General features: G+C 64.3%; 1 protein-coding gene, 1 long non-coding RNA gene and 2 other non-coding genes across 5 annotated transcripts; 3 read left to right on the top strand and 1 right to left on the bottom strand.

Moving 5' to 3' along the window:
* On the top strand, positions 1-5,190 carry LOC138387666 (uncharacterized). Of its 2 annotated transcripts, none has more exons than XR_011233944.1 (4): positions 1-163; positions 2,440-2,487; positions 3,239-3,315; positions 4,688-5,190. It is a non-coding gene; the product is annotated as an uncharacterized lncRNA (long non-coding RNA). The 2 variants fall into 2 exon arrangements; XR_011233943.1 differs by lacking the exon at positions 1-163 and adding an exon at positions 1,220-1,553.
* LOC138389005 (small nucleolar RNA SNORA17) lies at positions 2,653-2,784 on the top strand. Its single transcript, XR_011234451.1, has one exon. It is a non-coding gene; the product is annotated as a small nucleolar RNA SNORA17 (small nucleolar RNA).
* Positions 3,398-3,535, top strand: LOC138388995 (small nucleolar RNA SNORA43). The gene has a single exon (XR_011234441.1). It is a non-coding gene; the product is annotated as a small nucleolar RNA SNORA43 (small nucleolar RNA).
* A 741-nt stretch (positions 5,191-5,931) lies between the features above and the next one.
* On the bottom strand, positions 5,932-14,760 carry DIPK1B (divergent protein kinase domain 1B). The gene is made up of 5 exons (XM_069474804.1): positions 14,604-14,760; positions 11,161-11,295; positions 7,611-7,718; positions 7,340-7,516; positions 5,932-6,744 (listed from the first exon to the last, which is right to left on the bottom strand). The coding sequence occupies exons 1-5, from the start codon at positions 14,664-14,666 to the stop codon at positions 5,932-5,934; spliced, it is 1,296 nt and encodes a 431-aa protein (XP_069330905.1). The 5' UTR covers positions 14,667-14,760.
* Positions 14,761-26,504: the final 11,744 nt, after the last annotated feature.

Below are 26,504 nucleotides of genomic sequence, written 5' to 3' on the forward strand. Positions count from 1 at the left end.
GTCTCGAACCAAACCCGGGTCCGTCCGCTCACCCAGCACAGTAAAGCCAGACACTGGGCTGAGAGGTGCAGGAGAAAGAGGCATGTTCATTGCAGGGACCACGCAGCGAGCACTCAAGACCCACTCCAGGATGGCTCACAAGTCGGGGTCTTTAAAGGCAGGGGTACGTTTCGGGCTGGCACAATTGCAAATCAGTACGTGGAGGTTACACATTGGTCTGGCCCCAAAAGATGGAATATCCTGAAGTGGGGAGGGAGGGGAGGAGGGGACAGGTGGATTCAGGGGTTCTCGGATTAGTGGAAAGATGGGGGTGACAGGATGGGAAGGGGATTTGAACAAGGAATGGCGGTCAGCATTCAATTCCTCCCTGGGTTTCTCCTTATGGCACTTCCGGTGGGGGTTCTGAAGGACAAGTCAGGAGCACGTTAAGAGGCCATTGTTCTCATCGGGTTGCCTGGCAATTCCCAAGGCCAGCCGGGTGCCGGGGACTGCCCCAAGGGACCCAAGGTTGCCTTTATTTCCATGCTGGGGGCGGCGAGGCCCTGGGGCTCCCTGTGCGTAGAGGTCCCCCAGGTGGTGGCCTGGGGGGGGGGGCGGCGCGGGGCAGGGCGGGGGGGGGGGGGGAAGCTTTATTTCAGGAGGCTCCGGCGGAAGAGGGTGCGGGGCAGGCACGTCGAGGGGCAGGTTCTCAGGAGCCTGCGAAGTTCCACCACCTGCTGCCTCGCGCGCTGCGTGTCGTGTCTCGTTAGCACGTTAGATCTCCACCCCAGGTGGGGCTTTCAGCACTGAAATGAGGTTATAACGAGGGAGCCTCGGGGTAAGGTCAGCGCGGGGGTCCCTTTTGGCCGGGGCGGCCAGACCCGGTGGCCGTTCGGTGCGCTCCGCCTCCGCCGGCGTCACCGGGCTTGAGCAGGCCCGGAGACCACGCGGAGAGGGCGACGGGCCCGTCTTCACGCGGGTACGCGCTGAATTCTGGGGGTCGGAGGTCACTGTTCCCCCCTCTGCGGTTAATGAGGCGGCGAGGCTGGGTCCTGTCCCCGCGCCGCCGGGGCCCTTGGCGTCTGCCGCCGCACCTGCCATCCGCGCCCAGGCGACGTCCTGGCCCGGATCGGATCCCAGCCCCGTGACCCGGGCAATTTCCCCGGACAGTGGAGACGCGGCGCCGCCGCCCCCGGGGGTAGGTCTCGCCCGGGGCCAGCCTGGACCGGCCTGGCCCGGCCCGGCCCGCGGGGGTAGCTCCAGTCCCGCCGCGGTCACCTGGGTGGCTCCGGGAGGCCGCCAGGGGGCGCTGCTTCGGCTACCGGGGCGCAGCGCGAGGCGGCGCGGATTGGCCCTCGCGAGCCGCCGTTCGCGCTATAAAAGGCGCGGCGCGTCCTTGTGCGTCCTCTGCGAACGTCGGTGGCGGCCACGGAGCGATGGCCGTGGGCCCCTGCTTCTCTCGGGGCCCCCAGGCTGGGTCCTCCCGCCACGCCTGTCGGGGCGGGCGTGGCCGTGCTCTCCCTGGCGCTGCTCGGCCCAGAGACTCGGACGGCGGCGGCGCGCTCGGCCTGCAGGTAGGAGCGCGCTCGCGAGGGGAGGGCCTCGCCCGGGCGGCTCCGGCTCTGGCTAAGGGTGGCCCGCGGGGCTGGAAGGAGGGTGTCGGTGTCTGCGCCGACGCGGCCCACCTGCCTCCCCGCCGGGCCCGGGCTCGCTCGCGGCGGGGCTCGCGGTGGGGCTGACTGGGAGCCGCCTTGAGCCGCAGAACGGGGAAGCGGGACACAGAGGCGGAGCGGCTGTGTCCGAGGGTGGGAAGGGAGCTGCCTCCTCCTTTCAGCTACTGTCCTGTCCCGCTTTCATTTGGGAAACCTGGGGAAGTCCGGCGAGGTGGTGGCGCGATGGGGGAATCTGGTCATTGCAGAAGAGCGTCCTCCCCCAGTTTGTCCACGAGCCTTCCACACCTGCTGCCTCCCTCACTAGTTGAGCCTTTGAGGAAGTCACGTGTCTCTGAGTTTCTTTTTAAAATATCAATTATCACTTCTCACTGGGTTCGGTCCAAAAGTTAGGTGATTTGCGTAGTGCAGACGGTGTGAATGCTGCCGCTCAGCGAGACGGTCTCCTGGCGGAAAGGGGGAACTGCTCGGCTGTCTCTGTTGGGCTTTGCCTGGTTCCTTGATGTCCGCAGGGCTCCAACAGCCAGTATCCTGTTGGATTTCATACAGTGCCGCTGTATTGTAGCCTGCATTTCCACACACACCCGCCAAATTGAGCAGGGAGTAAGGGGGGAGAGAGGAAGATGGGGTGGATTTTTCTAGAATGGCCCTCGTAAGCAGGAACTTTCTGGTGGCTGGGACCCTTCTTTGGTCTGTCTCCCGGGAGATCAGATGCAGCAAAATACGCCCTAGTGCAATGCTCCTTTGTGATCTTGCCAAGATTTGTATGAAATGTTGGTTTCTTCTTTAGGGAGTCCGCTTACTGGCAGCTACACCGTGAGGGATGCTGGGGTCTTGGGTAAGTTGACACATTGGATCTGGAACTGGTTCACCTCTCAAGACAACCATCCCCTCCCATGTGACATCCTCCCTGACTGTAGGGACAACTTGGCCCTGCGTCCGCATGGTAGTGAAGCTCCCTCTCCAGGGTAGTAAAAGCGTGAACGATTTCACCTCCACACATGCTGCCCCTAGAGGCGTTGCAGATGTGGCTGCTGTGCCGCATTTGTGTCACCAGGTGGCGGAGAGAAGAGAGGCTATGTCTACGCTCAGTGTTCTGACCCGTGGACGGCTGAATGATTATTAGTCTGACACTTGGCAATGCTCCAGCACAGGGGCTTGTGCCGGTTCCCCTTGCTCTCATTTCGTGGACTTCGATCCATTAGTCCCTCGATAGTAGCTCTGGGAGAGGGAGGCCGTGTGGGTGCAGAAGTCAGCAGGGCTTCCTGACCAGCGCGGTGGTCGTCCTGCTCTACCCAGCACCGCTCAGTCCTCCAGGAGAGGAGGCTGGAACGGGACCCTGGGAAGGTAGACGGTGCCGTTAGCAGCAACCTTCATACATTAGTTTTAAAAACTAGTAATAGGAAGAATAAAGTACGATACTTGACAGTTGATTGATTCTGCACAGCTTGTCAAAGGGGTAGCGTTTCAGAATCATCTCGAAATACAAAGCACCAGGGAAGGGGCTGCTGGCGCTTGGTTAAGTTGATGGTAGCCGGCTTGTACTGTGCTCTTGCATCTGTGCCAAGCATTTTTGTTATTTAATACAGAGAGGAATGTGACTGTCAACCAGTGAAGATCAGCTTACCGTGGGAGCACTGGCCAGAATGACCGGGCCGGCATCAAGGTAAGAGGAGAGACGAAGGCTCCGCCTCTGAGGCACCTGCCCACCCTGGCTTGGGCTGGAAGTGAGTGGCTGCCCTGCAGATGCTGTACTGGTTCTGCCAGCACCACAGGTGTGGCTGCTCTGCTGTGCCTGTGACATCGGGGCAAAGAGAAAGTGGCTATTTCTACGCTCAGTGTTCCGAAACCAGTGAACACTAAGAATGGTTTGTAGCCTGACATTTCTTAGAACCACAGGGAGGTGGCATTTAGTTTTTGCTGTGGAACATGACCTCCCCTGGTTTGCTCCATGAGGGGTGGTGGCATGTGCAGTGGTGACAGTGCTGTACTTGCTTTTAGTTATGGCTGGGAACCCAGGCGAGGCACTGCACTTGGTTTTCAGTTTCTTCATCTGTGAAGCGGGGCCAGTTACGAGGATTGAATGAGATTGTGTGTGCATAAAGCCCCTGGCACGTGGCAAGCTCTTGGTACAGTGAGATCAACCAGGAGAGGGTCTCATTCCTAGCGTGCCCAGAATCATTCTCTCATCTGGAGAGGGTGGTTCTGTAGATCTGTCTGGGGAGGACTTGGGCAAGTGTGACTGCGAACCTCTGGGGTGGTATAAACTGTCTGTGTCCTGGCCACCATTGACACTCCTTGGGGGGCCCCCAAGCCCTGTGCACAGAGGAAGGGCCATGGATGGGGGTTCAGGAGCTGCCTCACTCTGGTGTTGTCAGAAGCCCTGAGACAAGCAGGACGAGGAGGCGACGTCTCTGGGTCAGTTACGGAACGGGAACGCCAGAGGGTCACGGTAGCATTCATTGTTGGGGGCCACCAAAGGGCTGTAGATGAGTGGTTTTCCACCAGAGTGATTTGTGTGCGCTTCCCGGGTGTGTGGCGGTGTCTAAGGTAGCTCACGTCTCCGTGAGCTGGGTGGAAATGGGGCTGCTGTCTAGTGGGCAGAGGCCAAGGACGGTGCTGCAGTGGGCCTTACACCTTTCTGGCACCAGGGACCGTTTTCATGGAAGACAGTTTTTCCACGGACTGGGCAGGGGCGGGGACATGGTTTTGGGATGATTCAAGTGCATTACATTTATTGTGCACTTTATTTCCATTATTATTACAGTATAATATATAATGAAGTAACTGTAGAACTGGCCATAGGTTGGGGGCCCCTGCTACAGTGCACAGACTGACCACGCAACAAAGAATTACGCGGCCCCTGATGCCAACAGTGCCAGTGTTGACAACCTTGCCATAAGGGTCACATCAGGAAAAAAATATGTAACTTTAAATACAGTTTTGTGAATTCACAGATGGGATTTCCTAGAGGTCATTCAGCGAATCCAGGTTAAGAAAGAGCCCTGATCTGCTTCACCATCTTGTTCGTTTTTCAGATCTGGAGTCCAGGAGGGACGGAGCGACAGAGGTGCAGCTGTGGGCTTTGCCGCCCTGAGACCAGGCGCATGCAGTGTCCGGGGCACCTGCCGGGACCACCCCATGCAGAACAGACTTCGTATTACTTTAATCACCCTTTTTAAAGCCCCACCTCAAGGATCACTTGAGGCCAGTTCGAGGCCAGCCTGAGCAACAAGGTTTTGTGAGACCTTGTCTCTACAAAAAATTTAAAAATTAGGTACGGTGGCTCATGCCTGTAGTCCCAGCTACTCAGGAGGCTGAAGCAGGAGGATCATTTTAACCCAGGAGTTTTAGGTTATGCTGAGCTATGATGCCACTGTACTCCAGCCCGGGCAAGAGTAGAAAAAAAGGATTAGCATTAGGGATGTGGGTGTTACAGTTGGAATTTTAAGCAAGAGGCTTTAAAATGAATGGAAAGATTTGACACACTTCAAGGAGAGTATTTCTGTGTTGGCAAAACTTGAGAATAAATTGGTCTTGAATTCACTGTCTTCATTTGAACTTTGGGGGGGGTGGAATTCCCTGCAGGTGACGGGTGCTGGCTGGGGGTGGGGGGGCGGGGCTGCGGGGCGGCAGCGCAGGGGACAGGGAAAAGCTGCAATGCACCATCACCTGGCTGTTGCCTAGATAAGGAGTTTCAAAACCAGTGGCTAATTTTTGTGAAGTCAGTTTTTAGAATATTGTGGTAAATCTGTGTTGATACTAGAGTATCTTGGTCTGTTCGTGACCTTTATCATAAGCCAAGCCATAATCCAGGCTTGGGGTTGCTGTTGGCTACTTTAATAGCAAAGTTTCCTAGACCCTCCCACCCCTTGGAACACCCGTGAGGGGAGAGGCCAGGCAAGGGCTCTGGGACAGCAGAGGACCAGGGCGAGGGGAAGTCCCACCGAGCGCCCAGCTGCGTGGGTGGGCAGCGGCCAGGATGGGGCCCGGGTGCTCTACTCCAGACACTGGCAGTCACATAAAAGCTATTTATTTACATGATGTTCTTCAGAGTAACAGCCCAACTGGGCCTGGCAGGTCCCCCTTGGGGTCAGCTCCAGGCTCTTCCTCCCCTCATACAGCCTTTCTTTGAGCTCAGAGGGTCCATCTGGGCTGCTGCAACCCAGGGAGCCCTGATGCTGTGGGGACGGTTCTGTGATGTAACTTGGGGCAGGGAAGGAGATGCCGCTGTGGGGCCGGTGCCCCACGGTGACCGAGGACGAGGGCGGAGCCTGTGGTGTTAGGAGTACTTTGTGTTGGAGATCTTCTTCCAGAGCAGTGTCTTGAGGTGGCTGAGCACCAGCGAGTGGTGGGCCTCCACCTGGCTGGCCAGCCCGCTCAGCGTGGTGCAGGTGCGCAGCTGCGAGCCCAGCTCCTCGCGGAGGTCGGCGGGGGCGCCGGGCAGCAGGTAGTCCCGCAGCAGCTCACACACCTTGGCCAGGTTGGGCTGGATGAGGTCACCCTTGCACTGCCTCATGAGCCTGTCGCAAGGGGCCCTGCAGTCGCGCCCGTAGGTGCAGTCAGCGCTGTGCTCGCAGCGGCGGCCCTGAAGGAAGCGGCGCACGGCAGCCTCCGGTGCCACCTGCTGCAGGTCGGCCATCTTGAAGTCGTAGGTGGCCGTGTAGCCCACGTTGGCCAGCGTGGTCTCGCACATGTAGAAGGTCCCATAGGAGCCGTGGAAGAGCTCCTCCACGAACTCCAGCAGGCCGATGGCGATCTTGGCCCGCCAGGGCCACGCGGGCCCCAGCCACTGCTGGAGGGCGCCGTGCAGGGCGGGCGGCAGCAGTGGGCGCAGCAGGGGCGGTAGTGCGGCCACGTGCCAGGGCCCGTGGGGGATGCCTTCGGTGAGGTAGAGGTCCCCGCAGTAGCCCAGCAGCCTGGAGGCGTGCTCCTTCTCCTGCAGGGACAGCAGCAGCAGGAACTCGTTGCGCTGCAGCAGGGCCCACACGGACTTGGCTTCGGCCAGGGACACCCGGCTGTCCTTGTTGAAGTCAGCCATGAGCAGGACCTGGCCAACCAGCGCTGGCAGCGAGGGCAGGTCTCCCAGGTTCGCCTGGCATTTGGGACCCAAAGAAGGGAGACCTGGTCATCTTGGAGCCCTGGGAGCACGACCTCGCCTGACCTGGTCCTGGCAAGGCGGCCATGGGCGAGACTGGCACATCTGCCAGGTTGGGGGGTCCCAGCCTGCAACCATGTAGCCGGAGGGAACAGCCAGCGACATGGGGGCCCCTCACCCTCCCTGGCCTGTGCTCCTGCTGCTGCCAGTCAGGTCTCCCCGATTCCCAGCTGCCTGGGGTGCCCGTGGGGAGCCTGGGCGGTGGGCACCTGGGCACAGAGAAGCCTCCGAACTTCTGGGGGTTAGAATCAGCAGAGGGCAGAGGCTGGCAGGTGCCTTCATCCCCGAGCCCTCGTTCCCCCTCCCGGCTGGTCCTCAGCTCCTGCCACAGTGGACCCGCTTCGGGGCCTTGGCTCTGCCAGCCCGTCCGGCCCCCACCCACCCTGGAGAGGCTGCTTCCTGGCCTGCCACCTGCCCGGGGTCCGCCTGCACTGGGGGCACACAGGTGCCAGGGCTGCCCATCGCACACATCTGGGAACGGGCTCTACAGCTGCAACAGACAGCCGTCCACCCCCCAGGAAAGCCGACTGACCTTGAGGAAGCTGAAGGTCATCTCCCGGAATTCCTTAATCGAGGTGCCCCGGGTGGGCTTGTCAAACAGCACCAGCTCCCGTCGGGGGGCCACATCCGGCCGGGCCTTAGACTCGAGGGCCTCCTCAATGCCACACTTGATGGTCACATCCTTGTCCCTCCAGAGCCCGCTGTACACCTGGATGGGGCCACAGGGGTCCTCTGTGCAGATGTGCCCCTCCCACTGCACAGGCAGCGGCAGCCCCAGGCCCACCCTCTGCCCGCGGGCATACCTGCTGGCCCGGGGACGATGACAGGCAGGTCCTCCACTCCACCTTGTGCAGCTCGCACAGGTCCTGGCAGAGGGAGCCCGAGATGATGCCCTTGCGGTACTGGTCACACTGAGGAGACAGCGCCAGGGTGTGTCTGGGGCAGCGGCTGGGTGGCCAAGCCCCCTGCCCCCACCGCGCCCCTCCCCACACCCACGATTCCTGGGAAGGAGGGGACCAAGGGGCAAAGCAAGGTGGCCATCGGGATGGGAGGGTGGACACTCAGGGTCCCATCACATCTGCCAGTCTGTCCCAGGACCCAGCGTGCCCAATGCTGCGGCCGCAGCACTTTTCCCAGGCTTCAAACTGCTGGAGCTGGTAACCCCGCAGCCTCGGGCCCAGGACAGGCCCTGAGCCACGTGGGGGCCAGCTCTGCAGCTGGCAGGGTGGCCGGCTCACTGCAGCCTGAGAGCTGCCAGCGCCCCCACGGGCAGCGCCGGGCCCTGGCACATACCGTTGGCGGCTGCGGGGTCGGCCTGTCTGGCCTGTCTGCTGCGGGGCAACCCCCACCCCCACCACATCCTAATGGTCAAGCCCAAGCCGGTGGCCCGAGATAAGAGTTTGGAGGCCCACGCCCCATTCCCCTGTACACACTGCACGTCACCCCGCCCCTGCCCCGACTTCCCGTTCCTTCCGGGTGGCGCCCTCCCTGCCCAGGGTCCTGGGGGTACACTGAATGGGCGCCTGGGACGCAAGGAAGGACACAGGCCGGCCCCCGCGCCAGAGCGAGGCTCACACGAGCGTCGCCAGTGTGAGCAGGTTTCCCGCGTGAGGGGCCCTGGTCCCGCGTGGCGCTGCGCATCAGGCTGTCTGCCAGGTGAGAGAGGGTCCTGTGAAAGGCACAGCTATGGCACCACGTCCAGCCCGAGTCACTGCCCGTCAGTGGGGCCGGCGCTTCTCCCAGCAGCAGGACTGCGCGGTTTCCACACCCGCTTCCCACGGGCTCGGTCCCTCCTTCCCTGTGCCCTGACGCAGCCGCGCAGGCCCCCGGTGCTGTCCCAGCCCCAGTGCAGTCAGGACAGGGCGCCCCGCGGGGAGGGGGATGCTGTGAGGTGGCGACGGAGCCCCCGGCTGCCCCCGGCCTCAAGCTCCTCGCCAGTGACGTGGGAGAGCACTCCCACACCTCGGGGCGTCAGTGTGGCATGGTGCCAGGCTCAGAGCGCAGTGACTGCTATTGCCAGTGCTGTTTGTCACCATCAGCTCAGAAAACAGCACCGTGGGGCCGACAATTACTCCCAGCCCCGTCCTCCCTGCCAGGCCGGCCCCAGGGCCCTCATTGGCCAGATGTGCAGGGAGACGCCATGGGCAGTAATTGAATCAGATGGGGCCCTGCGGCTGAGTCACCTCCTCCCGGGGAGGTGACGGGGCGCCCATGGAGTGCGGCCCTTCCTCTCGGGGGCATGTGGGGGGAACTCCTGGATGTACACCGGTTTCCACGGAGCCGGGGGGCGCTGTCGGCCAGGCTTGGAGGAAGGAGACGGGGAGGGGTGTGTGGAACATTCCACCATCCAAGGTGGGGGGAGGGCAGGGGCTGGGGAGAAAAATGAGACTGAGCCAGCCAGATGCCATGGACTCAGCCACGCGAACCACGAAGGCAGTGCCTGTCCAGTGGCGGCGTGAAAACCACAGCTCTTCCAGAAACACAAGGGACACTGAGAAAACCCCACACCTGTAGGCAGGCTCTCGGGGGCAGGGTTCTGCTCAGACCCCCATCAACACTTATTAGGGGACTTCTGCTCTACACCAAGAACCCCCAGAGTGGCGGGGCCTGGGGGCAGGAGGCTGCTCCGCACCCGGGGGCAGGCGGGTGCCGGCCACATGGCCCACGGCCAGCCGGGAGCCAGGGCTCGAGGGCCCACACCCGCCTTCCCGGGCACCTTCCCTGCACATCACCAGGGCTGCGGGGACTTCCTCAGGTGCTGCGGCTGCCCACCGGGTCCTCGGCAAGTCTCTTCACCTCCCAGCCCTGCTAGTGCCTGAGCCGGGACCCTGGCACTGTACCCGCCCCCGTGTGAACGTGGACAGGCCTGGGAACCCGAGCTAGCTAATGCCCGAGTGAGGCAGGCAGGTGGTGGGAGGGGCTTCCTCGAAAGGAGGGGACACCCCCACGGCCCCTGGGGAAAGGCTTCAGGAGAGCCAGGCTTGGCAGTGACCTCTGGGAAGCCAGCCCAGGACGCTGCAGCCTCCTCCTGTTTGGGGGGCATGTCCTTCTGCTCCCGCAGCGGCCTGCTGGGTCTGGCACCCAGTAGGTGTTCAGACACGCCTGCCGGTGCCCTAACCACCTGCTCTCTGCACCCGCTGGCCAGTGCCCAACCCCCGCCGCCTCGGTCCCGAGGCCTGGCCCCTCCGCTGCCGTCCTGCCCGTGGGGAGCCCACTCAGCGTGCGCCCTGCAGCCCTCACCCTCGGCCCTGGGCCCAGCCCACCCTGCGCCCGCCCTGCTCAGAGGCCCCTGGACTGTGGGGCGGGGCTGTGTCCCCCAGCTCGGGCCTGGTGTCTGGAGGCCACTGCTGAGCACTTCTGGGATGGACGAGTGCATCTGGAACGCGGGACTTGAGGGCCCCCCAGCGGGGCGCTGGCTGGCCTGGGAGGTCCTTAGCCAGCAGCCAACGCGCCGATGCAGGGAGCCCCCACGTCCAGTAACCGTCCCCCAGGACCAACTGGCCCCGCACAAATTCTGTCACATGGGCACTGCCTGGCCGGATCCCCATGCCCTCCTCCCCCACGGCCACCCCTGTCAGACAGGGCTCTGCAGGGCCCAGGGCCTCGGGAGCCAGGAGGGGTGGCCAGGACAGGCCCGCCTGAGCCCTCCCGCAGCTTCAGCAGCCACACAGCCCCCCGGGACAGGTGCCCCTCGATGCCCCAGGAGCACCTGCTGCCCCAGGGCAGAGCCCGGTCCCGGCTGGAGGGGAGGAATCGAATCGAGACCCGGTCATCAGCCTCTCAAGGGCTCTGGCTGCCGGCAGGCCAGGTAGGGTGGGGTCAAGATGGCCACGGAGGTCCACCCAGCTCTTGGGACTGCGGTTTGCCAGGAGAACGGGGCTGTCACACCCTCTCCCCCAGCCAGTCACAGGGCATGGAGAGGAGCTCACAGGCTCACACACACACCCTCTCCCGCTAGGGGGACTTTAGCCCCATCTCCCCGGGGTGCAGGCTCTGGAAGGCCATGCCCTGCACCTGCTGCCGTGGCCCCAGAAGGAGCCCTCAAGGCCACCCAGGCACGTACACAGGGGTCCTCCAGTCTGCGGCAGTGAGGACAGCCACACGTCCTGGTCCCCTGCTAAAACGTCCTCCCTTCCAAACATCTCTGGAATCTGCCAAGTCGCCCACACGCTCCTGGGCACCCACAGCAGCCCCGCCTGCCGTCTCCCCACTTGCCCCTGACCCCCATCCTCCGCACCCGGCCAGGGCTGCGCTGCCACCTTGAAACCCACGTGGCCTCACAGCCGGGGCCTAAAGAGGCTGCCTCCAGGGCGGGGCCCAGCATGGCACCCGCACGCCCGGGGCGACACTTACAATGACCACCTGGCAGACGCGGCCGCGACACAGCTCTGAGTAGGACGAGTAGTGCAGGTACACCATCCAGCTGCCCGCAAAGACGCCCAGCCAGACCAGGAAGACGGACTTGACCCTGAGGCCCGGGAGCCGCCCCTGCTCGGGGAGAGAGCCATGTGAGGAAGTGCTGTCAGTGCCCTGCATTTGGGGGTGCCCTGACCCCCATTTTACAGATAAGGAGCCTCGGGACCCCTTGGCCACCAGCACCCCTTCTGGCTTCCAGGGCCACGTCCACCCCGGGCTCAGCGCCCCCTCCCAGCTCCCTCCCCAGCGTGCGGCCTACAGTCAGGGGTGGCGCCTCCCAGACTTACGTTTCAGGCAGGTAAAAATACATTTCAAAATGAGGAGGCAGAGGGTGGCCAGTGCTTTATTTTGCTGAATAAAGATACTTCATAGAAACTCTCCTGTCTCGCTGACTTTCCTAACGTTTCACTTTGGCACCAGCTCCCGTGAGCAGCACCTGGCGGTTGGGGAGGTCCACTCGCCCCAAGCCCCCGGGCGACACTGCCCTTCCCGCTGTCGTGCGGACCCGAGTTCACAACGGCCGAGCGTGGAAGCAGCCCCAGCACCCGTGGGGGTGTCCGGCCTCAACGGGAAGAAAATTTCGACACACGCTATGAGGGGGGTGAACCTGCAGCGCATCGCGCTCAGTGACATGGGCAGTCACAGGAGGACGTATCGTGTCTGACGCCACCTTTCTGAGGTCCCCACAGTCGTCAAGCCCATAGAGACAGGAAGAAAGGGGGGGCTGGCGGGGGCGGGGGAGCGGGAGTCGGTGTTTCACGGGGACAGAGCCGCAGGCTGGGAGGATGGAAACGTTCTCTGGGTGGACGGTGGTGACGGCGGCACAGCAAGGGGCATGTCCTTAATGACACTGGACTATGCACGTAAAAATAGTTAAAATGGTAAATGTTATGTGTATTTCAGCACAATTAAAAAAATATAAGCAGTCCTGCCCCACTGCCAGAGGCACCAACCCAGATGTCTGGGGTGGGCCTTGGAACTGTGCTTCCAGAGGGCTCTGGGTCACTCTGCCTCAGCCCTCTGCCTCGGTTTCCCCTGCTGGCAAGTGGAGTCACAGGTGTGAAGGTCCCAGCAGCCTGGCTCAGGTGCTGGGGGCACTGTCTCCCATCCAGCCCTCCCAGCCAGGGTTCCAAGGGTGACAGCAAGGGACAGCTGGGAATGGCCTCCCTCCCCAACCCCCTGCCCTGGCGAACTGTAGCCCTGATGGGGTGCTGTCCCCCAGGCGGCTTGTCTCATGCACGGGGCTCAGACATCCTTGACCCACAGCGGAGCACAGGAGGGCACAGACTTGGAGGCCAGTCTCCCCCCAGAGGAGGCCCTGATGCCGGCACCAAGCACCCCCGTGGCCTCCTGTCCACCTGCCACCAGAGAGAGGCTGACCACTGGGCCAAGCCATGTCCCCCTCCCAGGACCTTCTGGCCGCACACCCCACAGCCCCAGGGCAGAGCCACAGTCAGGAGCCATGGGCCCCAGCCCTGCTCAGTTCTGGGGAGCTGGGCCAGGAGCCGCCTCCTCCGAGAAATGGGGCCACCGCTCCCCACCAAGGACAAGGCCCAGCCTGGGCAGCTGGGGTGGAACCCCTCCCCCAGCCCACTCCTGCTTCCCTGGCACCAGCTCCCTGGGCAGCCACCCCAGGAGGGGCTGGGCGGGAGGACTCCAGAGAGCTGGGGGAGGGACACAGCTCTGCTGGAGACAGCCACGGCCCAGGTTGGGCCCCCGCCCCCTCGGGCCCACTTGTCCCTGGCACTGCATCTGTTTCCGTCAGATTTGTGCAAAACGAAAAACAGGAAAGCAGAGAAACAGTGGGGGGCGGTGCTGGAGGGGGTGCTGTTGGGATGAGGTCGGAGAACTTGTGGCCCAGGGGAGCACGCCCATGGCAGGCGGAGCAGGGAGGTCCAGCACAGGCTGGGGGTCTAGGGGACACAGCCAAGAGGTGGGCAGGCTGCGGCCGTCGCTGGACCCAGGGGCTGCCTGGGTTGGACTAAGTGATCCAGAGCTAGGGGCCCAGCCCAGGCACTGCCCACTCCCCAGCCGGACCCACCAGGGCTCCCTCTCTGGCAGCCCCCTGCAGCCGTGCCTGACTCCCCTGGGGCCTCCAGGGTACGCTCCGGCCCATTCAGGCTCCGGGGAGCTTGTGGGGGGCAGACTGGCAAGTCTGGAGGATGCCCCCCCAGGCCTGGGCTGGGGCTTTGCAGGGGCAGGAGGGGGCCAGCTCCCCAGTGGAGCCACTTGAAGGGTGGGGGGAGTTGCTCAGGGGTTGGTAACAGCACAACAGCCCACAGCCAAATGCCCCTTGCCACCAACCCAGAGGGTGTTTCACAGGCGGGGAGTCTGAGGCTCAGGGCAAATGGCCACACTGCCTGGGGCGGGCTGGGCTCAGACCACAGCTCTCCCCCTGAGCCAGCCCCAGGGGAACGGGCCCAAACCCCGCCCCCACTGTTCCTGGGCAGAGCTCAGAGGGCCTGGCGCACTGCTCTGGGTCTCTGGGTCAAGGCCCTTCCTCAGGGCTGGGGGCAGATGCTCACCCCGCCATCTGGCGTGGGGAGTGGTCCTCCAACCCTTCAGCTCCCACTTTGCCCAGGGCTGGGCTGGGTCCATCACACCTGGCGGGGGGCTCAGAGGGTCGCACTGCAACCTGTGAGTTTCAGGGTTGCACCAGCTGAGCACTCAGCAAGGGCAGGACCCCGGCAGGCATCCTCCCACGCTGATCCCGGATGCTCCAACCAGCCTGGCTCCCTCCTGCATGGGGCTGGGATCCTGGAGCGCCTGGGAGGACGTGGTGGGGGGGTCCTAGACTGATATTGCCTGGCTGGACCTCCCCAAAGCAGGTGAAAGGGTTTCGAGCAGCTGGAGCCCAAGGCAGCCTGGGCCTCCCCTGCAGGCGGTGACTGGTCCAAGGTCACCCTGGTCAGGGCACAGTCCCTGCTCTCTGGCTGGCTGATACGATGACCCAGGGGGAGGTCAGTGTCTCCTAAGACGTTTCTATGTGCCCCAAGTATTCTACAGCAGAAAAACAAACCTTATTTTCTAAGAGGAGAGAAGAAGAAAGGACTTTGGTGTGGCCTGTGGTTACCGGGGAGCAGGATCTGGCCTGGGGGGGCGGGGGCTGCCAGCCCGCAGCATCCGCGGTGCCAGGACCCTCCGCCCACCTTCTCCCCACCCCTTCGCCCGTCCCCGATCCTCTCCAAGTCCCCGGCCCCCTCAGCCGCCCGGGGGCCACCCCCTCCTCACCCACACTCGTTAATCCCTTGGATCTTGGATCGGGGCCCACCCTCCGCGCTCGGCCCCACCCCCGGGACTGGACGTCGCCCTCCTGCGCCCAGAGGCGGCCGGGTCTGCGCGGCGGGCGGCCCCGGCCCCGCGCCAGGCGCCGCGCTTACCTGCAGGCCCGTGGAGAAGGGGCAGAAGAGCACCAGGTGCGCCAGGCGCCGCAGCCGCCGCATGGTGGGCGCCGGCCGGGGCTGCGCGGGCCCCGCGCCTCGCTCGGCCTCAGCCCCGGCCCGGCCCGGCCCGCAACGGCCGCCGCCGCCTCGCCATGCGGGCCGCGCGCCCCCGGGCCCGCGTTAAAGGCGAGGGCGCGCGCCTTTCTGACGGCCGACCACGGCGCCGGGGGCGGGGGCGCGCGTGGGGAGGCGGGGGGCGCGCGGGGCGGGGCTGGAGGCGCGCCGCCGCCGCTCGGGTGGGGAGGGCGCCGAGGCCCCGCCCTCCTGGAGCGGGCGCGGGGGCGCGCGGCGGGGGCGCGGCGGGGCGGTCCCTGCCAGGGCGGCGGGCTGGGGGGCGTGTGCTGGCTCCCCGGCTGCTGCGGGGGCGCCTCCCGCGCGGCCAAGGGCGCGTCTTCACTCGCGTTCCTGCGAGGCTTTCCGGTGCGCACGGGCGCGCAGCCCCCGCCACCTTCGGGGCGCAGAGCGACGCCCCGCGAACGCTCCCGGCCTTCTGGGAGAGCCGTCCCCGGCGTCCGGCCCCGACCGTGCCGTCGGCCCGTGCGCCCCGCATCCTGCTCCTGACGTCCGGCCCCTACTACTGCCGAGGCGACCGGTTTGGCGGCTGGCTCTGGGGGACACGCGAGTCGCCTCCGTCCGCTTTGGCGCGCACAGGTGTCGGGTGGACAAGGGCTTCCGTTTCGCTCCGGCAAATACCTGGGGGTGGGGGTGGGGGAGGAGGGGCTGCGCTGTCGGACGGAGGGGGACCGTTAACTCCGCAGCCGCTCCCTGAGGAATGGCGGGGGTCGTCTATCCAAGTGGCTCAGCCATTCAAAGCAAATTGTGTTTCCCTCTCCTGACGCGTTGAGACTTCTTTATATTTCTGGGTTTCAGTCGATTAGCATACATGCAAAGATTTTTCTCCCAGCGTGTGCCTTGTCTGTTCTTTTAACACTGTCTTTCAAAGAACAAAAGTTCTCGATTTTAATGAGGCCCAATTTAACAATTTTTTTCTGTTATGGATTGCGCTTTTAGTATGTGTCATATCTAAGAAATCTTTGCGTAACCCAAGGTCAAAAAGATTTTCTTCTACACGTTCTTCTAGAAGTCCTGCAGTATTAGGTTTTACATTTAGATCAATAAGCCGGTTTCGAGTTAATTTTGCATATCGTGCAAGGTGTGGATCAGGGCAGTGTTCCAGTTTTTGGTTTTGTGTGTTTGTTTGTTGGGATTTTTTGCACTTGGATATCCAATTGTTCCAGCACCATCTGCTGAAAAGAATCTTTCTGCAAGGAATTGCATGGCAGGGTGTTAAACTGGGGAGGTGTGGCCAGGTAGGACAGGACTCCCGCCAGGCAGAGAACAGGGAGGGGCCCATGGGGGCTGCAGTGGGCCTGGGCGGACAGGGCCCAGCAGCGTGAGGATGGGAGAGGGGCCAGGGGACCCTCCCAGCATCTGTTACCCCCAGTGCAGCTGGTAGCCAGACTGGGAGGAGGGACCATTGTGTCCTCAGGTGACCCTGTCTCCCCGCTGAAAGCCAGGCACTGCCTCCCGGTGAGGGTCTCAGAGCTCTGAGAAAGGGCTGAGCAGGACTCGAGGGTGAGACTCGGAGCGCCAAGTACTGGACCTTGCCCAGCCTGGAGGGAGGCCCTGCCACGTCCCGGCACCCAGGAGCCTCCTCCAGAGGCCCAGGGTCCCACAGCTATGAAGGGGTGGCCTGTCTTCCTCCTGCAGGAGGGCTGTCACCAGGGCGGAGGAGGAGGGGGCGGGGCAGGAGTGGCAGCTCAGTGGGAGGGCGCAGAAGACCCTGGGTCCATCAGTCTAAGTCAGGTGAGGCTGTGGCAAGGAAGGTCTGGGGCAGGTTCTCAGGGAAGGCTCCCTGGAGGAGGTGGCCCAGGAGGGTGAGTAGTCCCCGTGTCAGGATATGCTGAGGAGGGTGGGGCCGGAGGACAAATGCAGACCCGAAGTTGGACAACACGCCAGGTCACTTGTCCACAGGAGCCCCTGGGAGGTCAGGTGGGCCAGGCAGACACTCGGGTGCCACCTGGCCACCCAGAGACTGCTCCGCCCCCACTGCAGTCCAGGACCCGTGGTCAGTCCAGGGGACATTTCCAGCTGCCCTGGGCCGGGCCCTGGAGGGATCTCCCCCATTTCCCCCAAAGGCCAAGGCAGTTCAACACCTGTGGGCAGAGCCCAGCCAGCCCCTGTGGGGACGGGGGAAGGGCCCTTGTCTTGGTCCTCCAAATGGACAGCGACTCGGCCTCTGCCCCTTGCTGCCTCTGGGAGGGAGAAGAAGCTGGGGACTCTCCCCAGGCAGAGCCCACCACCCCCATTTGTGGGACAGGGAGACTGCTCAGGTGGGGCCCAGCATGGCTGAGTCCAGACACTGGGCATGGACCCCCACGGGGCCAGCAGGCCGGGGCCTCCCCCAAGAGAGCAGCTCGCCTTGGCCGTGTGGGAGAGCCCCAAGCTGGCAGGACGTGGGGGGCCCAGAGACAACCTCGCCAAGCCCACTGCGTCTGTGACCGAGGGCTCCTGGCCTGGGCAGGGCTCATGGTTGGGGCAGCGACTCTCGGCCGCCTCTGTCCCCTCCATACTCAGCTGCCACCTGGCGGGGAAGCCTCGTCTCCTGGTGGAGGAAGCAGAGGCTCCTGCAGGACCGGGGCCGGATGCCACCGCCTCGGAGGAAGACCGTGCTGTCCGGTGTGTGTGTGTGCATGTGTCACTCGTGCCTGTGCGTGTGTGAGGGGACAGAAGAGCTCGGCAAAGAGAGCAGACACAGAGGCCCCCTAGGGCAGGATCCCCTTTATAGAGAAAGAAGGGGGCCAGTGGTTGCCCTGCTGGGGCCCCGTGGGCGAGCCGGTGGTGTCGGTGACAGGGCTGGGCCCTTGGAGGAATGGCCGCCGCCTCTCTCCTCACCCCACAGGGCTGGCGGGGCTGCCACCCAAACCTCCCCCCAGCGCCTGGTGTGGGGGCTCCCTGAATCCGTGCCCAGACTCTGGGGGTGCTCCAGAGGGGCTGCTGCTGATGTCAGACCCCCCCTGGTCACCTGCTTCATGGGGGTTCCAGGGTGCTGGGGGCTCAGGGCCATTTCCTCAGTGTGGATGAAGGTTCTGGGACTGGGGGGACAGGGAAGCCTGGAGGCTGTCCAGGGGTCCAGGGCTACCTCTCCAGGGTGTGGGGTGACAGGTTAGGGGGCCTGGGGTGACCTCAGTAAGAGGGGGTCGGGGGAGGGCTCCTGAGAGTGGGCAGAACCCAGGACCACCCCCACAGTGGGGCTGGGGGTTGGGGGAAGGGCAGTCCGGATGCTGTCAGGGGCTCAGGACCACCTCCCCAGGCATGGGGTGGGCTCTCTTTGGCCAGGGGTAGGAGTTATCACGCCCCCCAGACAGCAGTCCCAGCCTGAGGTGGGCGCCTGGCCCCCTGCGCCTTGCTGGGCGGTGGGGGACTCCAGGGGCCGTGCAGGGCAAGGCACTGCAGGAGTGAGGGCGAGCCCTGAGGAGCTCGCAGCGAGAAGGGCCGGGAATCGGGGCCACTCGCTCCTGCGGTGGTGCCAGCCCCTCCCTAAAGTGCCACGCTGGCCTGGAGCTCACCTCTCCAGCGCTGGGAGCCAGGCCTGTGGGGACCGGGCTGTGCCCTCCGAGACTGGCCAGCTGGCGGGTCTGGGGGAACAGGGCTCCCTGAAATGCCCTCAGGGCAGGGTGTCGGGGCGTGGTGGCAGGGCCCTGCCGGCATCTCCAGAGGCTTCCAGAAGATGCGAGAGCTGGGAGAGCAGGACTGTGCTCCCGGCTCTCAGGGCGCGTCCAGGTCACAGTGTGCGAGGCCAGCGCTTTTTCTCACCTCCGAGAAGGTGGTGGGCCCCCCAGGCCCCTGGACCCCCCAGGCCCCTGGACGCGGTGGGTCTGCCACACAGTGGGGTGGCCTGGTCCCAGCCAGGCCGAAGGCTGTGCCCCGATGCTGCCATTGGTGAAGTGACAGGGCCCAGGACCGGGAAGAGCAGTGGGAGGTGCCGCAGTGTGCTAAAGCCGCCCGCAGCTCTCAGCCCACAGTTCCCTGGTCAGCTGCGGGGCGGGCTCGGCTGGGGTCCCCCAAGCGGAAATCAAGATGTTTCCTGGCTGGCTGTGGGCTCCGTCCCGCCTGTCGCGGTGGCCACACTCCCCAGCTCCCTGGACTCCCTTCCTCATCTCCTAAGCCAGCCGCGTGGGTCCCTCGGCTCGTAGGATTAGACTGGATAATCCCGGCCAATCTCCGCTCTCAGAGTCAACGACTTAATCCCTTCCGCATAGGCCCTCTTCTCCCTTTTCTCCCGGGGGGAGCATGTGTGCAGGTCCAGGAGTCCGGCACGGCGTCCTCGGGGCTCCTGTGCCCACGACCGGCGTCTGACTCCTCCCCAGCCCCTTCCCCCCGGGCTGTCTAGAGCGAGCCTCGGGCCCAGAGTCCCCCTCGGGGGCCTGGGGTGGGAGGGGGTCCTCACTGCCCCGCTTCCCATCCCATCCGTGCCCTGCTAGCTGGCCTCGGCCACTCTGAGCCTCCCGGGCCTGGACGTGGCCTCTGACCGTCCAGACAGCGTGACAGTCCCTGAACAGGCCCGGGGGGCGGGGGATGCAGGGGAGAGTCTCCTGTGAACGGCGCTGCCCCCTCCTGCCCGCTGCCCCGGTTAGTTTGAAATGGTTTCTGACTGGCAGAAAGGTTGCAAGCACAGTCCGAAGGATGTCCACGTTCCTTTCACCCCATTCCGTGACCGCCAAGGTGTCGCTGTAGCTGCTCTGTCCTTCTCTGTCTCCCTCCCCCTGAGACATCCGAGCGGAAGTCGCAGGTGTGACTCTGTGACTCCCAGACACCTGGCATTTCCCCCGGGCAGAAACACTCGCGAGTGGCCACAGGACGGGGTCAGAGTCGGGAGAGTGAGCCTGGACGCAGGCAGCATTTCCTCTTTTCTGAACCAGGCCGGGCGCCCCGTTGAAACCCTCAAAATCCTTGACTTGGCTACATCTGCAAAGACCTTTTCCTGAACGAGGTCCCCTTCGCTGGCTGTGAGATGAGGACGCGGACACGGCTTGTCTGTCATCTCTCGGCACAGGCGGGCCCGCGCACCAGACACCAGGAGACCCTCCGGCCACTAAACCACTAGATTCTGGGGAAACGAACTTCCTGGGGTCCTCAGAAGTGGGGGAGTCTCCAAAGACCTCCTCAGCCGGAAGGGCACAAACTAAGGCCTGTGTCGGAGCAGGGGCGTGGGCGGCGGCCGGAAGGACCCCAGCCCCGGGGCCAACGCCGACAGCAGCACAGCTGCCCTCGTGGCGCTGCCAGCTCTCCGGGGCTCTCCGGGGCTCCCCAGCTCCCGCACACAGGTGCAGTCTCTCCTCCCGGCACCCGGGGTGTACGTCTGCAGGGTCCCCACAGACTGAGGTCGAACTGAATTCAAAATAAAGGCTGGCAAGCTCGGGAGGCAGAGCCCAGCGAGAGGGAAAACGGATTCAGACCTCACAGCCTCCCACCCGGCCCGCGAGCTGCGGCAGCTACTGCGGTGCCAGGAAGGACGACACGGGGAGGGGGGTCGACGCCACCCCCCAACACTGTGGCTTGGAGGGTTGAGTTTCCAACACACGCTTTTGGGGGACACACTCAGATCATGGCAGGGACGGTCCCATCCAGGGAGTGTCATCACGCTGGGCCTTTCCATTGCAGACAAGGATGAGTAAGATTCTCTGGGGCCAGAAAGGGCCCGCGGCAGAGGCAGCAGCCCACGACGGGGAAGAGCTGAGTGGCGCGGTGGGCGCAGGGCCTGGGGGCTGAGCAGAGTGCAGAGCCCCAGGGTCTGGAAGCTGAGAGGAGCAGATTCCACCTCTCAAGAGGGGAGCCACGGAGGACGTGGGGCAGGAGGGCCATGGGGGACGAGTGCAGGGAGGGGAGCCGCCTGGGGCCTGCTGGAGGTCCCTCAGCGGGGCTGGTTACATCCCACCATGGCGGCACAGGTGGCCTGACTTTGGCGGTGCTCAGGGCACACTGTCACATCGAGAAGGCACCTGGGGGATAGTAGGGACCAGGGTCCAATTTCATACAGGGCAGGAGGACGTGCTCCGCAGCCCTGCGGGGGACCAGGGAGCGCCTGCCCACTGCCTGCCTAGCAGGAGGGAAGGGAAGACCTTGCCTAAGGCTCATCAGCTGCGACCTCTGTGGGAACAGACACAGGTCAGAACCCAGGATCCGCCCTGGACAGGAGGGGCCTCTCCCCCGAGCCTGCCCAGGGCTCTGAGCTCTCCCCAGAGGGGTGCGGCCTACGGGCCGGGCACCTTCCAGGGATCCCCGTGGCCTGCGGGGATGGGCCTGATTCACTGCGGTCTTGCGAGGCAGGCACTGGGCACCTGCCACGCCTCTTCATGGTTTGTCCTGCGGGCCAGGCCACATCTTCCTGGGCTGGCCTGGCTTCCGCCCACTTACGGGGGTGGAAACTGATCCGCCTGCTGCACCCCCATGGCCTGCAGTGGGGCCCCCAGGACAGGGCTCTCTGGGCGGCTGGGGGGAGGTGGGCCCGAGGCCTGGCACTGCACCCGGCCGGGCCCCCTGTGTTGGGGGGATGCAGCCCACAGCTGAGACCAGCATGTGCCCGGGGACTTGTGCCCAGGTTTTATTCACAAAGGTGACCGAGTCACAACAAGAAGAGGTTAGTGTCATTGAAAGGTGTTTCACACCATGCCCTGGAGACGAGAGGCACAGCAGGCCACTTGGGGCCACGTGAAGCCTCAGGAAGCCCGTCACATGTAGGGGCCAGGGAGCAGAGAAAGGAACTGGGGCTGTGCCTTGAGGACTAAGGTGGCAAGAAGTGACCAGGAGGGGACATCCCCTTTCAGCCCCTAGGAGGACACAGGCAGGGCAGGGTCCGTGGCTGGGGGAATTGCAACACGACTCACGTGCCCACAAACGCCGGCCTGCAGGGAGACGCAAACACTCGTGGCCACCCGCCTGGCCCTGGGGTTCAGCAGATGGGGAGGTGGGCGTCGCGGGTGTCAGACGGCCAGCGCAGGATCTGAATGTGGGCTTGGGGACCCCAGGCTGAATGACAGCCTGGCCCCTGCCTCCCGAGCCCGTCCTCGCCCTGGGACTCAGGTGCTCCCTCTCCTCTGGTGGCGTTGAACCTAGGAGGCCTGGCAACCTTAGGGACACCAGGCACTCAACAAGTTCCAGTTCCATGGGGGCCCATCGTCCCCAGGCAGGGCAGTCCTTGCACCCCCCGGACTGCAGGGGCCCCCGCCCCAGCTTCCAGGGAAGCCCACTGAGGGGGCCAGGGCTACTGCGCCACCCCGTCCCCCCGAGGGTAGAGCCAAACTTGCCCAACCCAGTGACCAGGCGCAGGGGCCGTGATCCGGAAGCCCCCAGGCCGGAGTCACTGGGAAAAGCTGCCTGCCTGCCAGGACGCCCCGGGCACAGGGAGGCTGCACAACCTGTGGGACCCAGCGGGGTTACACAAGGAGGATGCGCAAGTAAGAGCCCGTGGGGCGGCTTTAGTGGGGTCCGCCCCGTCCTCCCCCATCCCTCGCTGCCAGGGCCTGGCCGCTAGAGGGCAGTGCTGCCCAGCCCTTCGCCGGGGCCTGGCCAGGCGGGACTCAGCCCTTGTCTGGGGAAGGGGACCCAGTTAGCCTTGAATTCCAGATAAACAACAAATAACATTTTTTAGTATAGGTATGTCCCAAGTATTGCACAGGACACATTTATGCTAAAAAATTATTCCTTGCTTTGAAATTCAAATCTAACCTGGCAACCCGTGTTTCTTTTGCTAACTCTGGCACTGCTACCTGGGGGTAGCGCAGGTAACTGCAGGGCTGTGGAGCCACCTCCCAGGAGCCCGCGGGGCTGCAGCTCCTGCTCCCAGCTCATTAGCTGGGTCACTGTGCCTGGATGGGTCACCAGTCAGCCACACCGGCCCTAGGCCATGACTCAAGTGTGTGTTCTCTTGGGGCAGGGCAGGTGCTCTTGGGCCGAGCTCCTCCTGGTCCTTGTTCTCTCACCTCTCACTCACAGGAAGAAGGGCCTGGCTGACTCACCTCTACTCAGGACACCTGTGTTGAGGCCGCTGGGTAGTGAAGGGTGTGGTAAAGGTAAAAGGCCAGAGAACTTGACCTGCGCACTCTGGAAGGGATGGCTCCAGTCATACTTAGTGTTATTCATACCCTCTAGACTTGTGCAGTGCACAACCTGCACAGCTGAGCTGGGTGGTCTTGGGCAGCTTCTCTGCTTCCCTCTCTACCCAGGGGCCTACCCTCATCTCCACCTGCTAGGCTCCACTCCCACTATGGCCTGTGTACTCTTGCTGGAGTTTCCTTGGTTACAAGGAATCTTACCAGGTTAAGTCAGGAACCCACCTGGAATTCAGCTGGGTTCATGAAGCCAGGTAGGGGCTCTGAGTCACTTTTCCATCCCTTGGATGCCTCTACTTGCCCCAGTGCCACCCGTGGAACCACGGCCCTCTCTTCTAAGCGAGTGTGCATGTGCGCGCAGGGCTAGAGGCAAGAGCTCCGACACCCCCACCCCGGGATCAGAGTCTCTACGGGAAAAAGAAGAAAACGCGGGGGGCGACAAACAGAAGTCATTGAGGCCCCAGCCGTCTAAGGACCATTGCGTTGTCTCGTCCGGCGGGCCACCCCTGGCCATCCTGGCCCTGGCCGCTCTGCTTCTGCGGCACACACCAGCCATTCCCATCGGAGGCCCCTTCCTGACGGCCGCCAGGGTCCCTGGGTCTCTCCGTCTCTGTGGGCGCTGGCCAGCTCAGCGGCCCAGGACATCCAGTTGTCCCTGACGTTCTGTGAGCTGGCAGGCTCCCCACAGCCACGCCCGTCCGGCCTTGTCCGAGAGGACCCCTTCGTCCCTTCAATCATTCCTTCCCTCACCAAAGACGGGGGCGGGGGGCACCGGCTGGGGGCCGGGGGCAGAGAGCAGCACGGAGAAGAGGGACGGCGGGAAAGGGCCAGGGGCAGGCGGCGGGTGGGCGCAGCACGCCACTGCTCTGCCACAGGGCCCAGGCCTGGCAGGACCCTGGGGACACTGGCTCCTCCTCCACCCCACGCGGGCAGCACAGGTTCCCCTGGTGGAGGAGGACAGGGCCGCCCAGGTGGCTCTCTTCTGCCCGGGTGGCCCTGGGAGTGTGGCTCTGGCCCTGAGAAAGGAACTCAGTGGAGGAAGCTGGGGACAGGACCCAGGGTGGGAGCCGAGTCCCACGGCACGTTCTGCCGGCCTCCAGGTCCCATGACAGCCCTTTCTCGACGTCTTCGTTTGTCTCATTGACAGAGGAGGGGACTGTGGCCTCAGAGGGGCAAGGCCTGCGGGTCACAGCCAGTGGTGGGATCGGGCCTGGACTTACTTCCACTGCAGAGCTGAGCTCCACCCAGCCGCTGCCGTGTGCTGCCGGGAGGCTTACCCTGTCCCGAAGTGACAAACTGCCCTCCAGGTTGGGGGAGTCTCAGTCCCCGTGGTTGGTGCTGCTGGGCGGAGCTGCGGGTGCCCGGCCGGAGCCACGGGAGGCCGGGCTGTCAGGCGCATGGCAGGACGGTGGTCAGTGGCCAGTGGGGAATCAGGCTGCTCTCCAGGGCTGCAGCTGGCAAGCCATGCAGGGCAAGGGTGGAGGGAGGCGATGGCCAGACTGGCAGGCCAGACGCTCCATGCCCTTCCAGTGCCTTCCCTGCCCCCTCGGCCCTACCCCCCCCCCCCGACAAGTGCAGCTGGGTCGGCTACGCCAAAGCTGGCCGCACGGGGGGAGGCCCAGGGAGACTCAGAGACCAGAGCCGGGCTGGGGCCAGGATGGGGGGGCTTTGCGTGGGGAGGCTCCACCGCCCACTGCCCTGTGCTCTGGGACCCTCCCCTGCTGGAGGGGAGAGGTGAGGACAGAGGAGGCCAGCACAGGTGAGCGCCAGGCTTGGCACCTGTGAGACCCCGGCCCCAAGGGCAGCCCCTCAGCAGCCGAGCCGAGGGGCGATGCCGAGGGCGGCTGGCTCAGCCTCCGCCCCGCCCGCTCGGGCTGGCCTGGGAGTGGCCAGTGCAGCTGACAGAGTTGGGGATGCCAGCTGGGCCAGGGGTCAGGGGGCCTGGGGCTGTCACAGGCTCTGCTGATGGGCCTGGCATCTCCATCACCACCAACTGGAGGCCTTTAATCCTCACAACGCCCCAGGCCACCATGTCATCATCCCCTTTGCGCAAACAGGAGACTGAGGCCCAGAGGGGCATGTGGCGGGGATTGGGCTGCCCAGATTTGACCCTGGGCGCTTCACCTGGCACGAGCTGCCCCTGGCACGTCCCCTCGCCCTCGGGGCCTCCGTCTTCCTGTGTGAGCTCCGCAGACAGCACCTGAGGTCTGAGTCACCAGGACATCAAGGCCAGAAGAGCTGCCTGTGCTCGGATGCTTCTTGCCCCAGGTCCCGCTCCTGCCCGGTGTCACTTAGACTCAAGCATCAGGGGGGTGTGGCACAGCCCTTCTGGAGGGGGAGGGCTGCTGCAGAGAGGGCTCCTCACCCCCGGCCTGGCGGCACCTGTTCCCCTCTGGGCCGTCCCCTCCCTCCGTTTCACGGTGGCGTCTCCCCGCCCCCTGGCATCTCTACCACCTTTGTTCTGGCCTCTCAGCCCAGAAATCCTCTCAGGACACCCGCGGGGTGTCACGCTGCCCCTCACCCCAACCCCAGCCAGTGACCCCAGAGCTCCGTTGGCCCCTGAGCATGGGCCCATGGGTCCGAAGCCAGCGCCCCTCCCCCGGCCTCCCATCCTGGAGAGTGTGGACCTGCCCTGCCCACAGCGGCCGGGAACCCGGCCCAGAGGCGTCACCTCATCTATTTTTAAGCACAAGCCCATGAAAGATTCACAGGCTGCTTTATTCACAGGTGGCAGCGATGGCATCGTGCCTGGTGGTATGCCCCCAAGAGCCCAGGCACGGCCAGCCGGAGAGCCCCAGGCCGGCCGGCTCCACACAGACCCAATTCCCATGCTGCTTGCCCTGCCCCGTGCAGCCTCCGCCGCTCTGACCCCCCCCAGAAAGAGCGGGGCTTCCGGGGGCTCTTCCTGGTGTGGCTGGCCACCTTCCCGCCACAGGGTCCCTGACCCTGTGGGGCCAGCACTCTCCCTCCCTGGCTCCACCCCCCCATGTCCCTTTCTCCTGGGCAGGTTTGCAGGGGGCAAGGCCACCTGACAGCCTGTTTCCTCTGGGCCACGCAAACCAAGGTGAGGCGAGCGTCCCCATTTTACAGATGAGGAAACTGAGGCCCCAGCGCATTGCCTAGCTTGGAATTTGAAGCCAGACCAACTGGATTTCAAAGGCTGGGGGCCCCGCCCTGCCCCTCCCGGCTAGCCCTTCCCGGGCCCCACAATCTGCTTCCCGGACGTGGCGAGCCTGGCCCGTCCACCAGGCCCCATCCAACCCAGGGACGAGAGTGCCCCACCCCAGTCTGGCGGAGGAGGCCATGGGTGCTCGGGCAGCCACGTGAGCAGGCCTCACGCTCACCCCACAGCGTCTCCCCTCCCCTGGGCTGGGGCTCCCGCAGGCCTCGGGAGATGGTGCAGCTCAGCCCTGACTGTGTCACCTGGTGTCACTCGCTGTCTGGCTGGGTCCCAGCAAATGCCCAGGAGGGCTCTCGGCTGTCCTTGGGCTGGCCACCTGGCCACTGACTCCACCACCAGCCCACCTCCAACCCCCCGCCCCTGGTGGCTGGGAGGACTCCAGGGGTCAGACAGGACGCCGGCCACCCCGACCCAGCCAACCGTGTTCCCCTTTCTTTCACCACACTGGGGATAAACAGCAGACCCGTGTCAGCCCTGCTGAGCTGAGAAGCATTAATTTTAGAGCAGTATCACTGCCAGCCCAGAAGATTCTCTGGGCTTCACTTC

This window comes from Eulemur rufifrons, chromosome 7 (genome assembly GCF_041146395.1).
Source record: "Eulemur rufifrons isolate Redbay chromosome 7, OSU_ERuf_1, whole genome shotgun sequence".
Classification (NCBI taxonomy): domain Eukaryota; kingdom Metazoa; phylum Chordata; class Mammalia; order Primates; family Lemuridae; genus Eulemur; species Eulemur rufifrons.

Bases quoted from the DNA above. Each gene is read 5' to 3' on its own strand.
- DIPK1B (XM_069474804.1), bottom strand. From the start codon at position 14,666: ATGCGGCGGCTGCGGCGCCTGGCGCACCTGGTGCTCTTCTGCCCCTTC. The intron at 7,517-7,610 runs GTATGCCCGCGG...GGCCCCATCCAG, and splicing joins CATCGTCCCCGGGCCAGCAG to GTGTACAGCGGGCTCTGGAG. The intron at 6,745-7,339 runs GTCAGTCGGCTT...CCCAAATGCCAG, and splicing joins TGACCTTCAGCTTCCTCAAG to GCGAACCTGGGAGACCTGCC.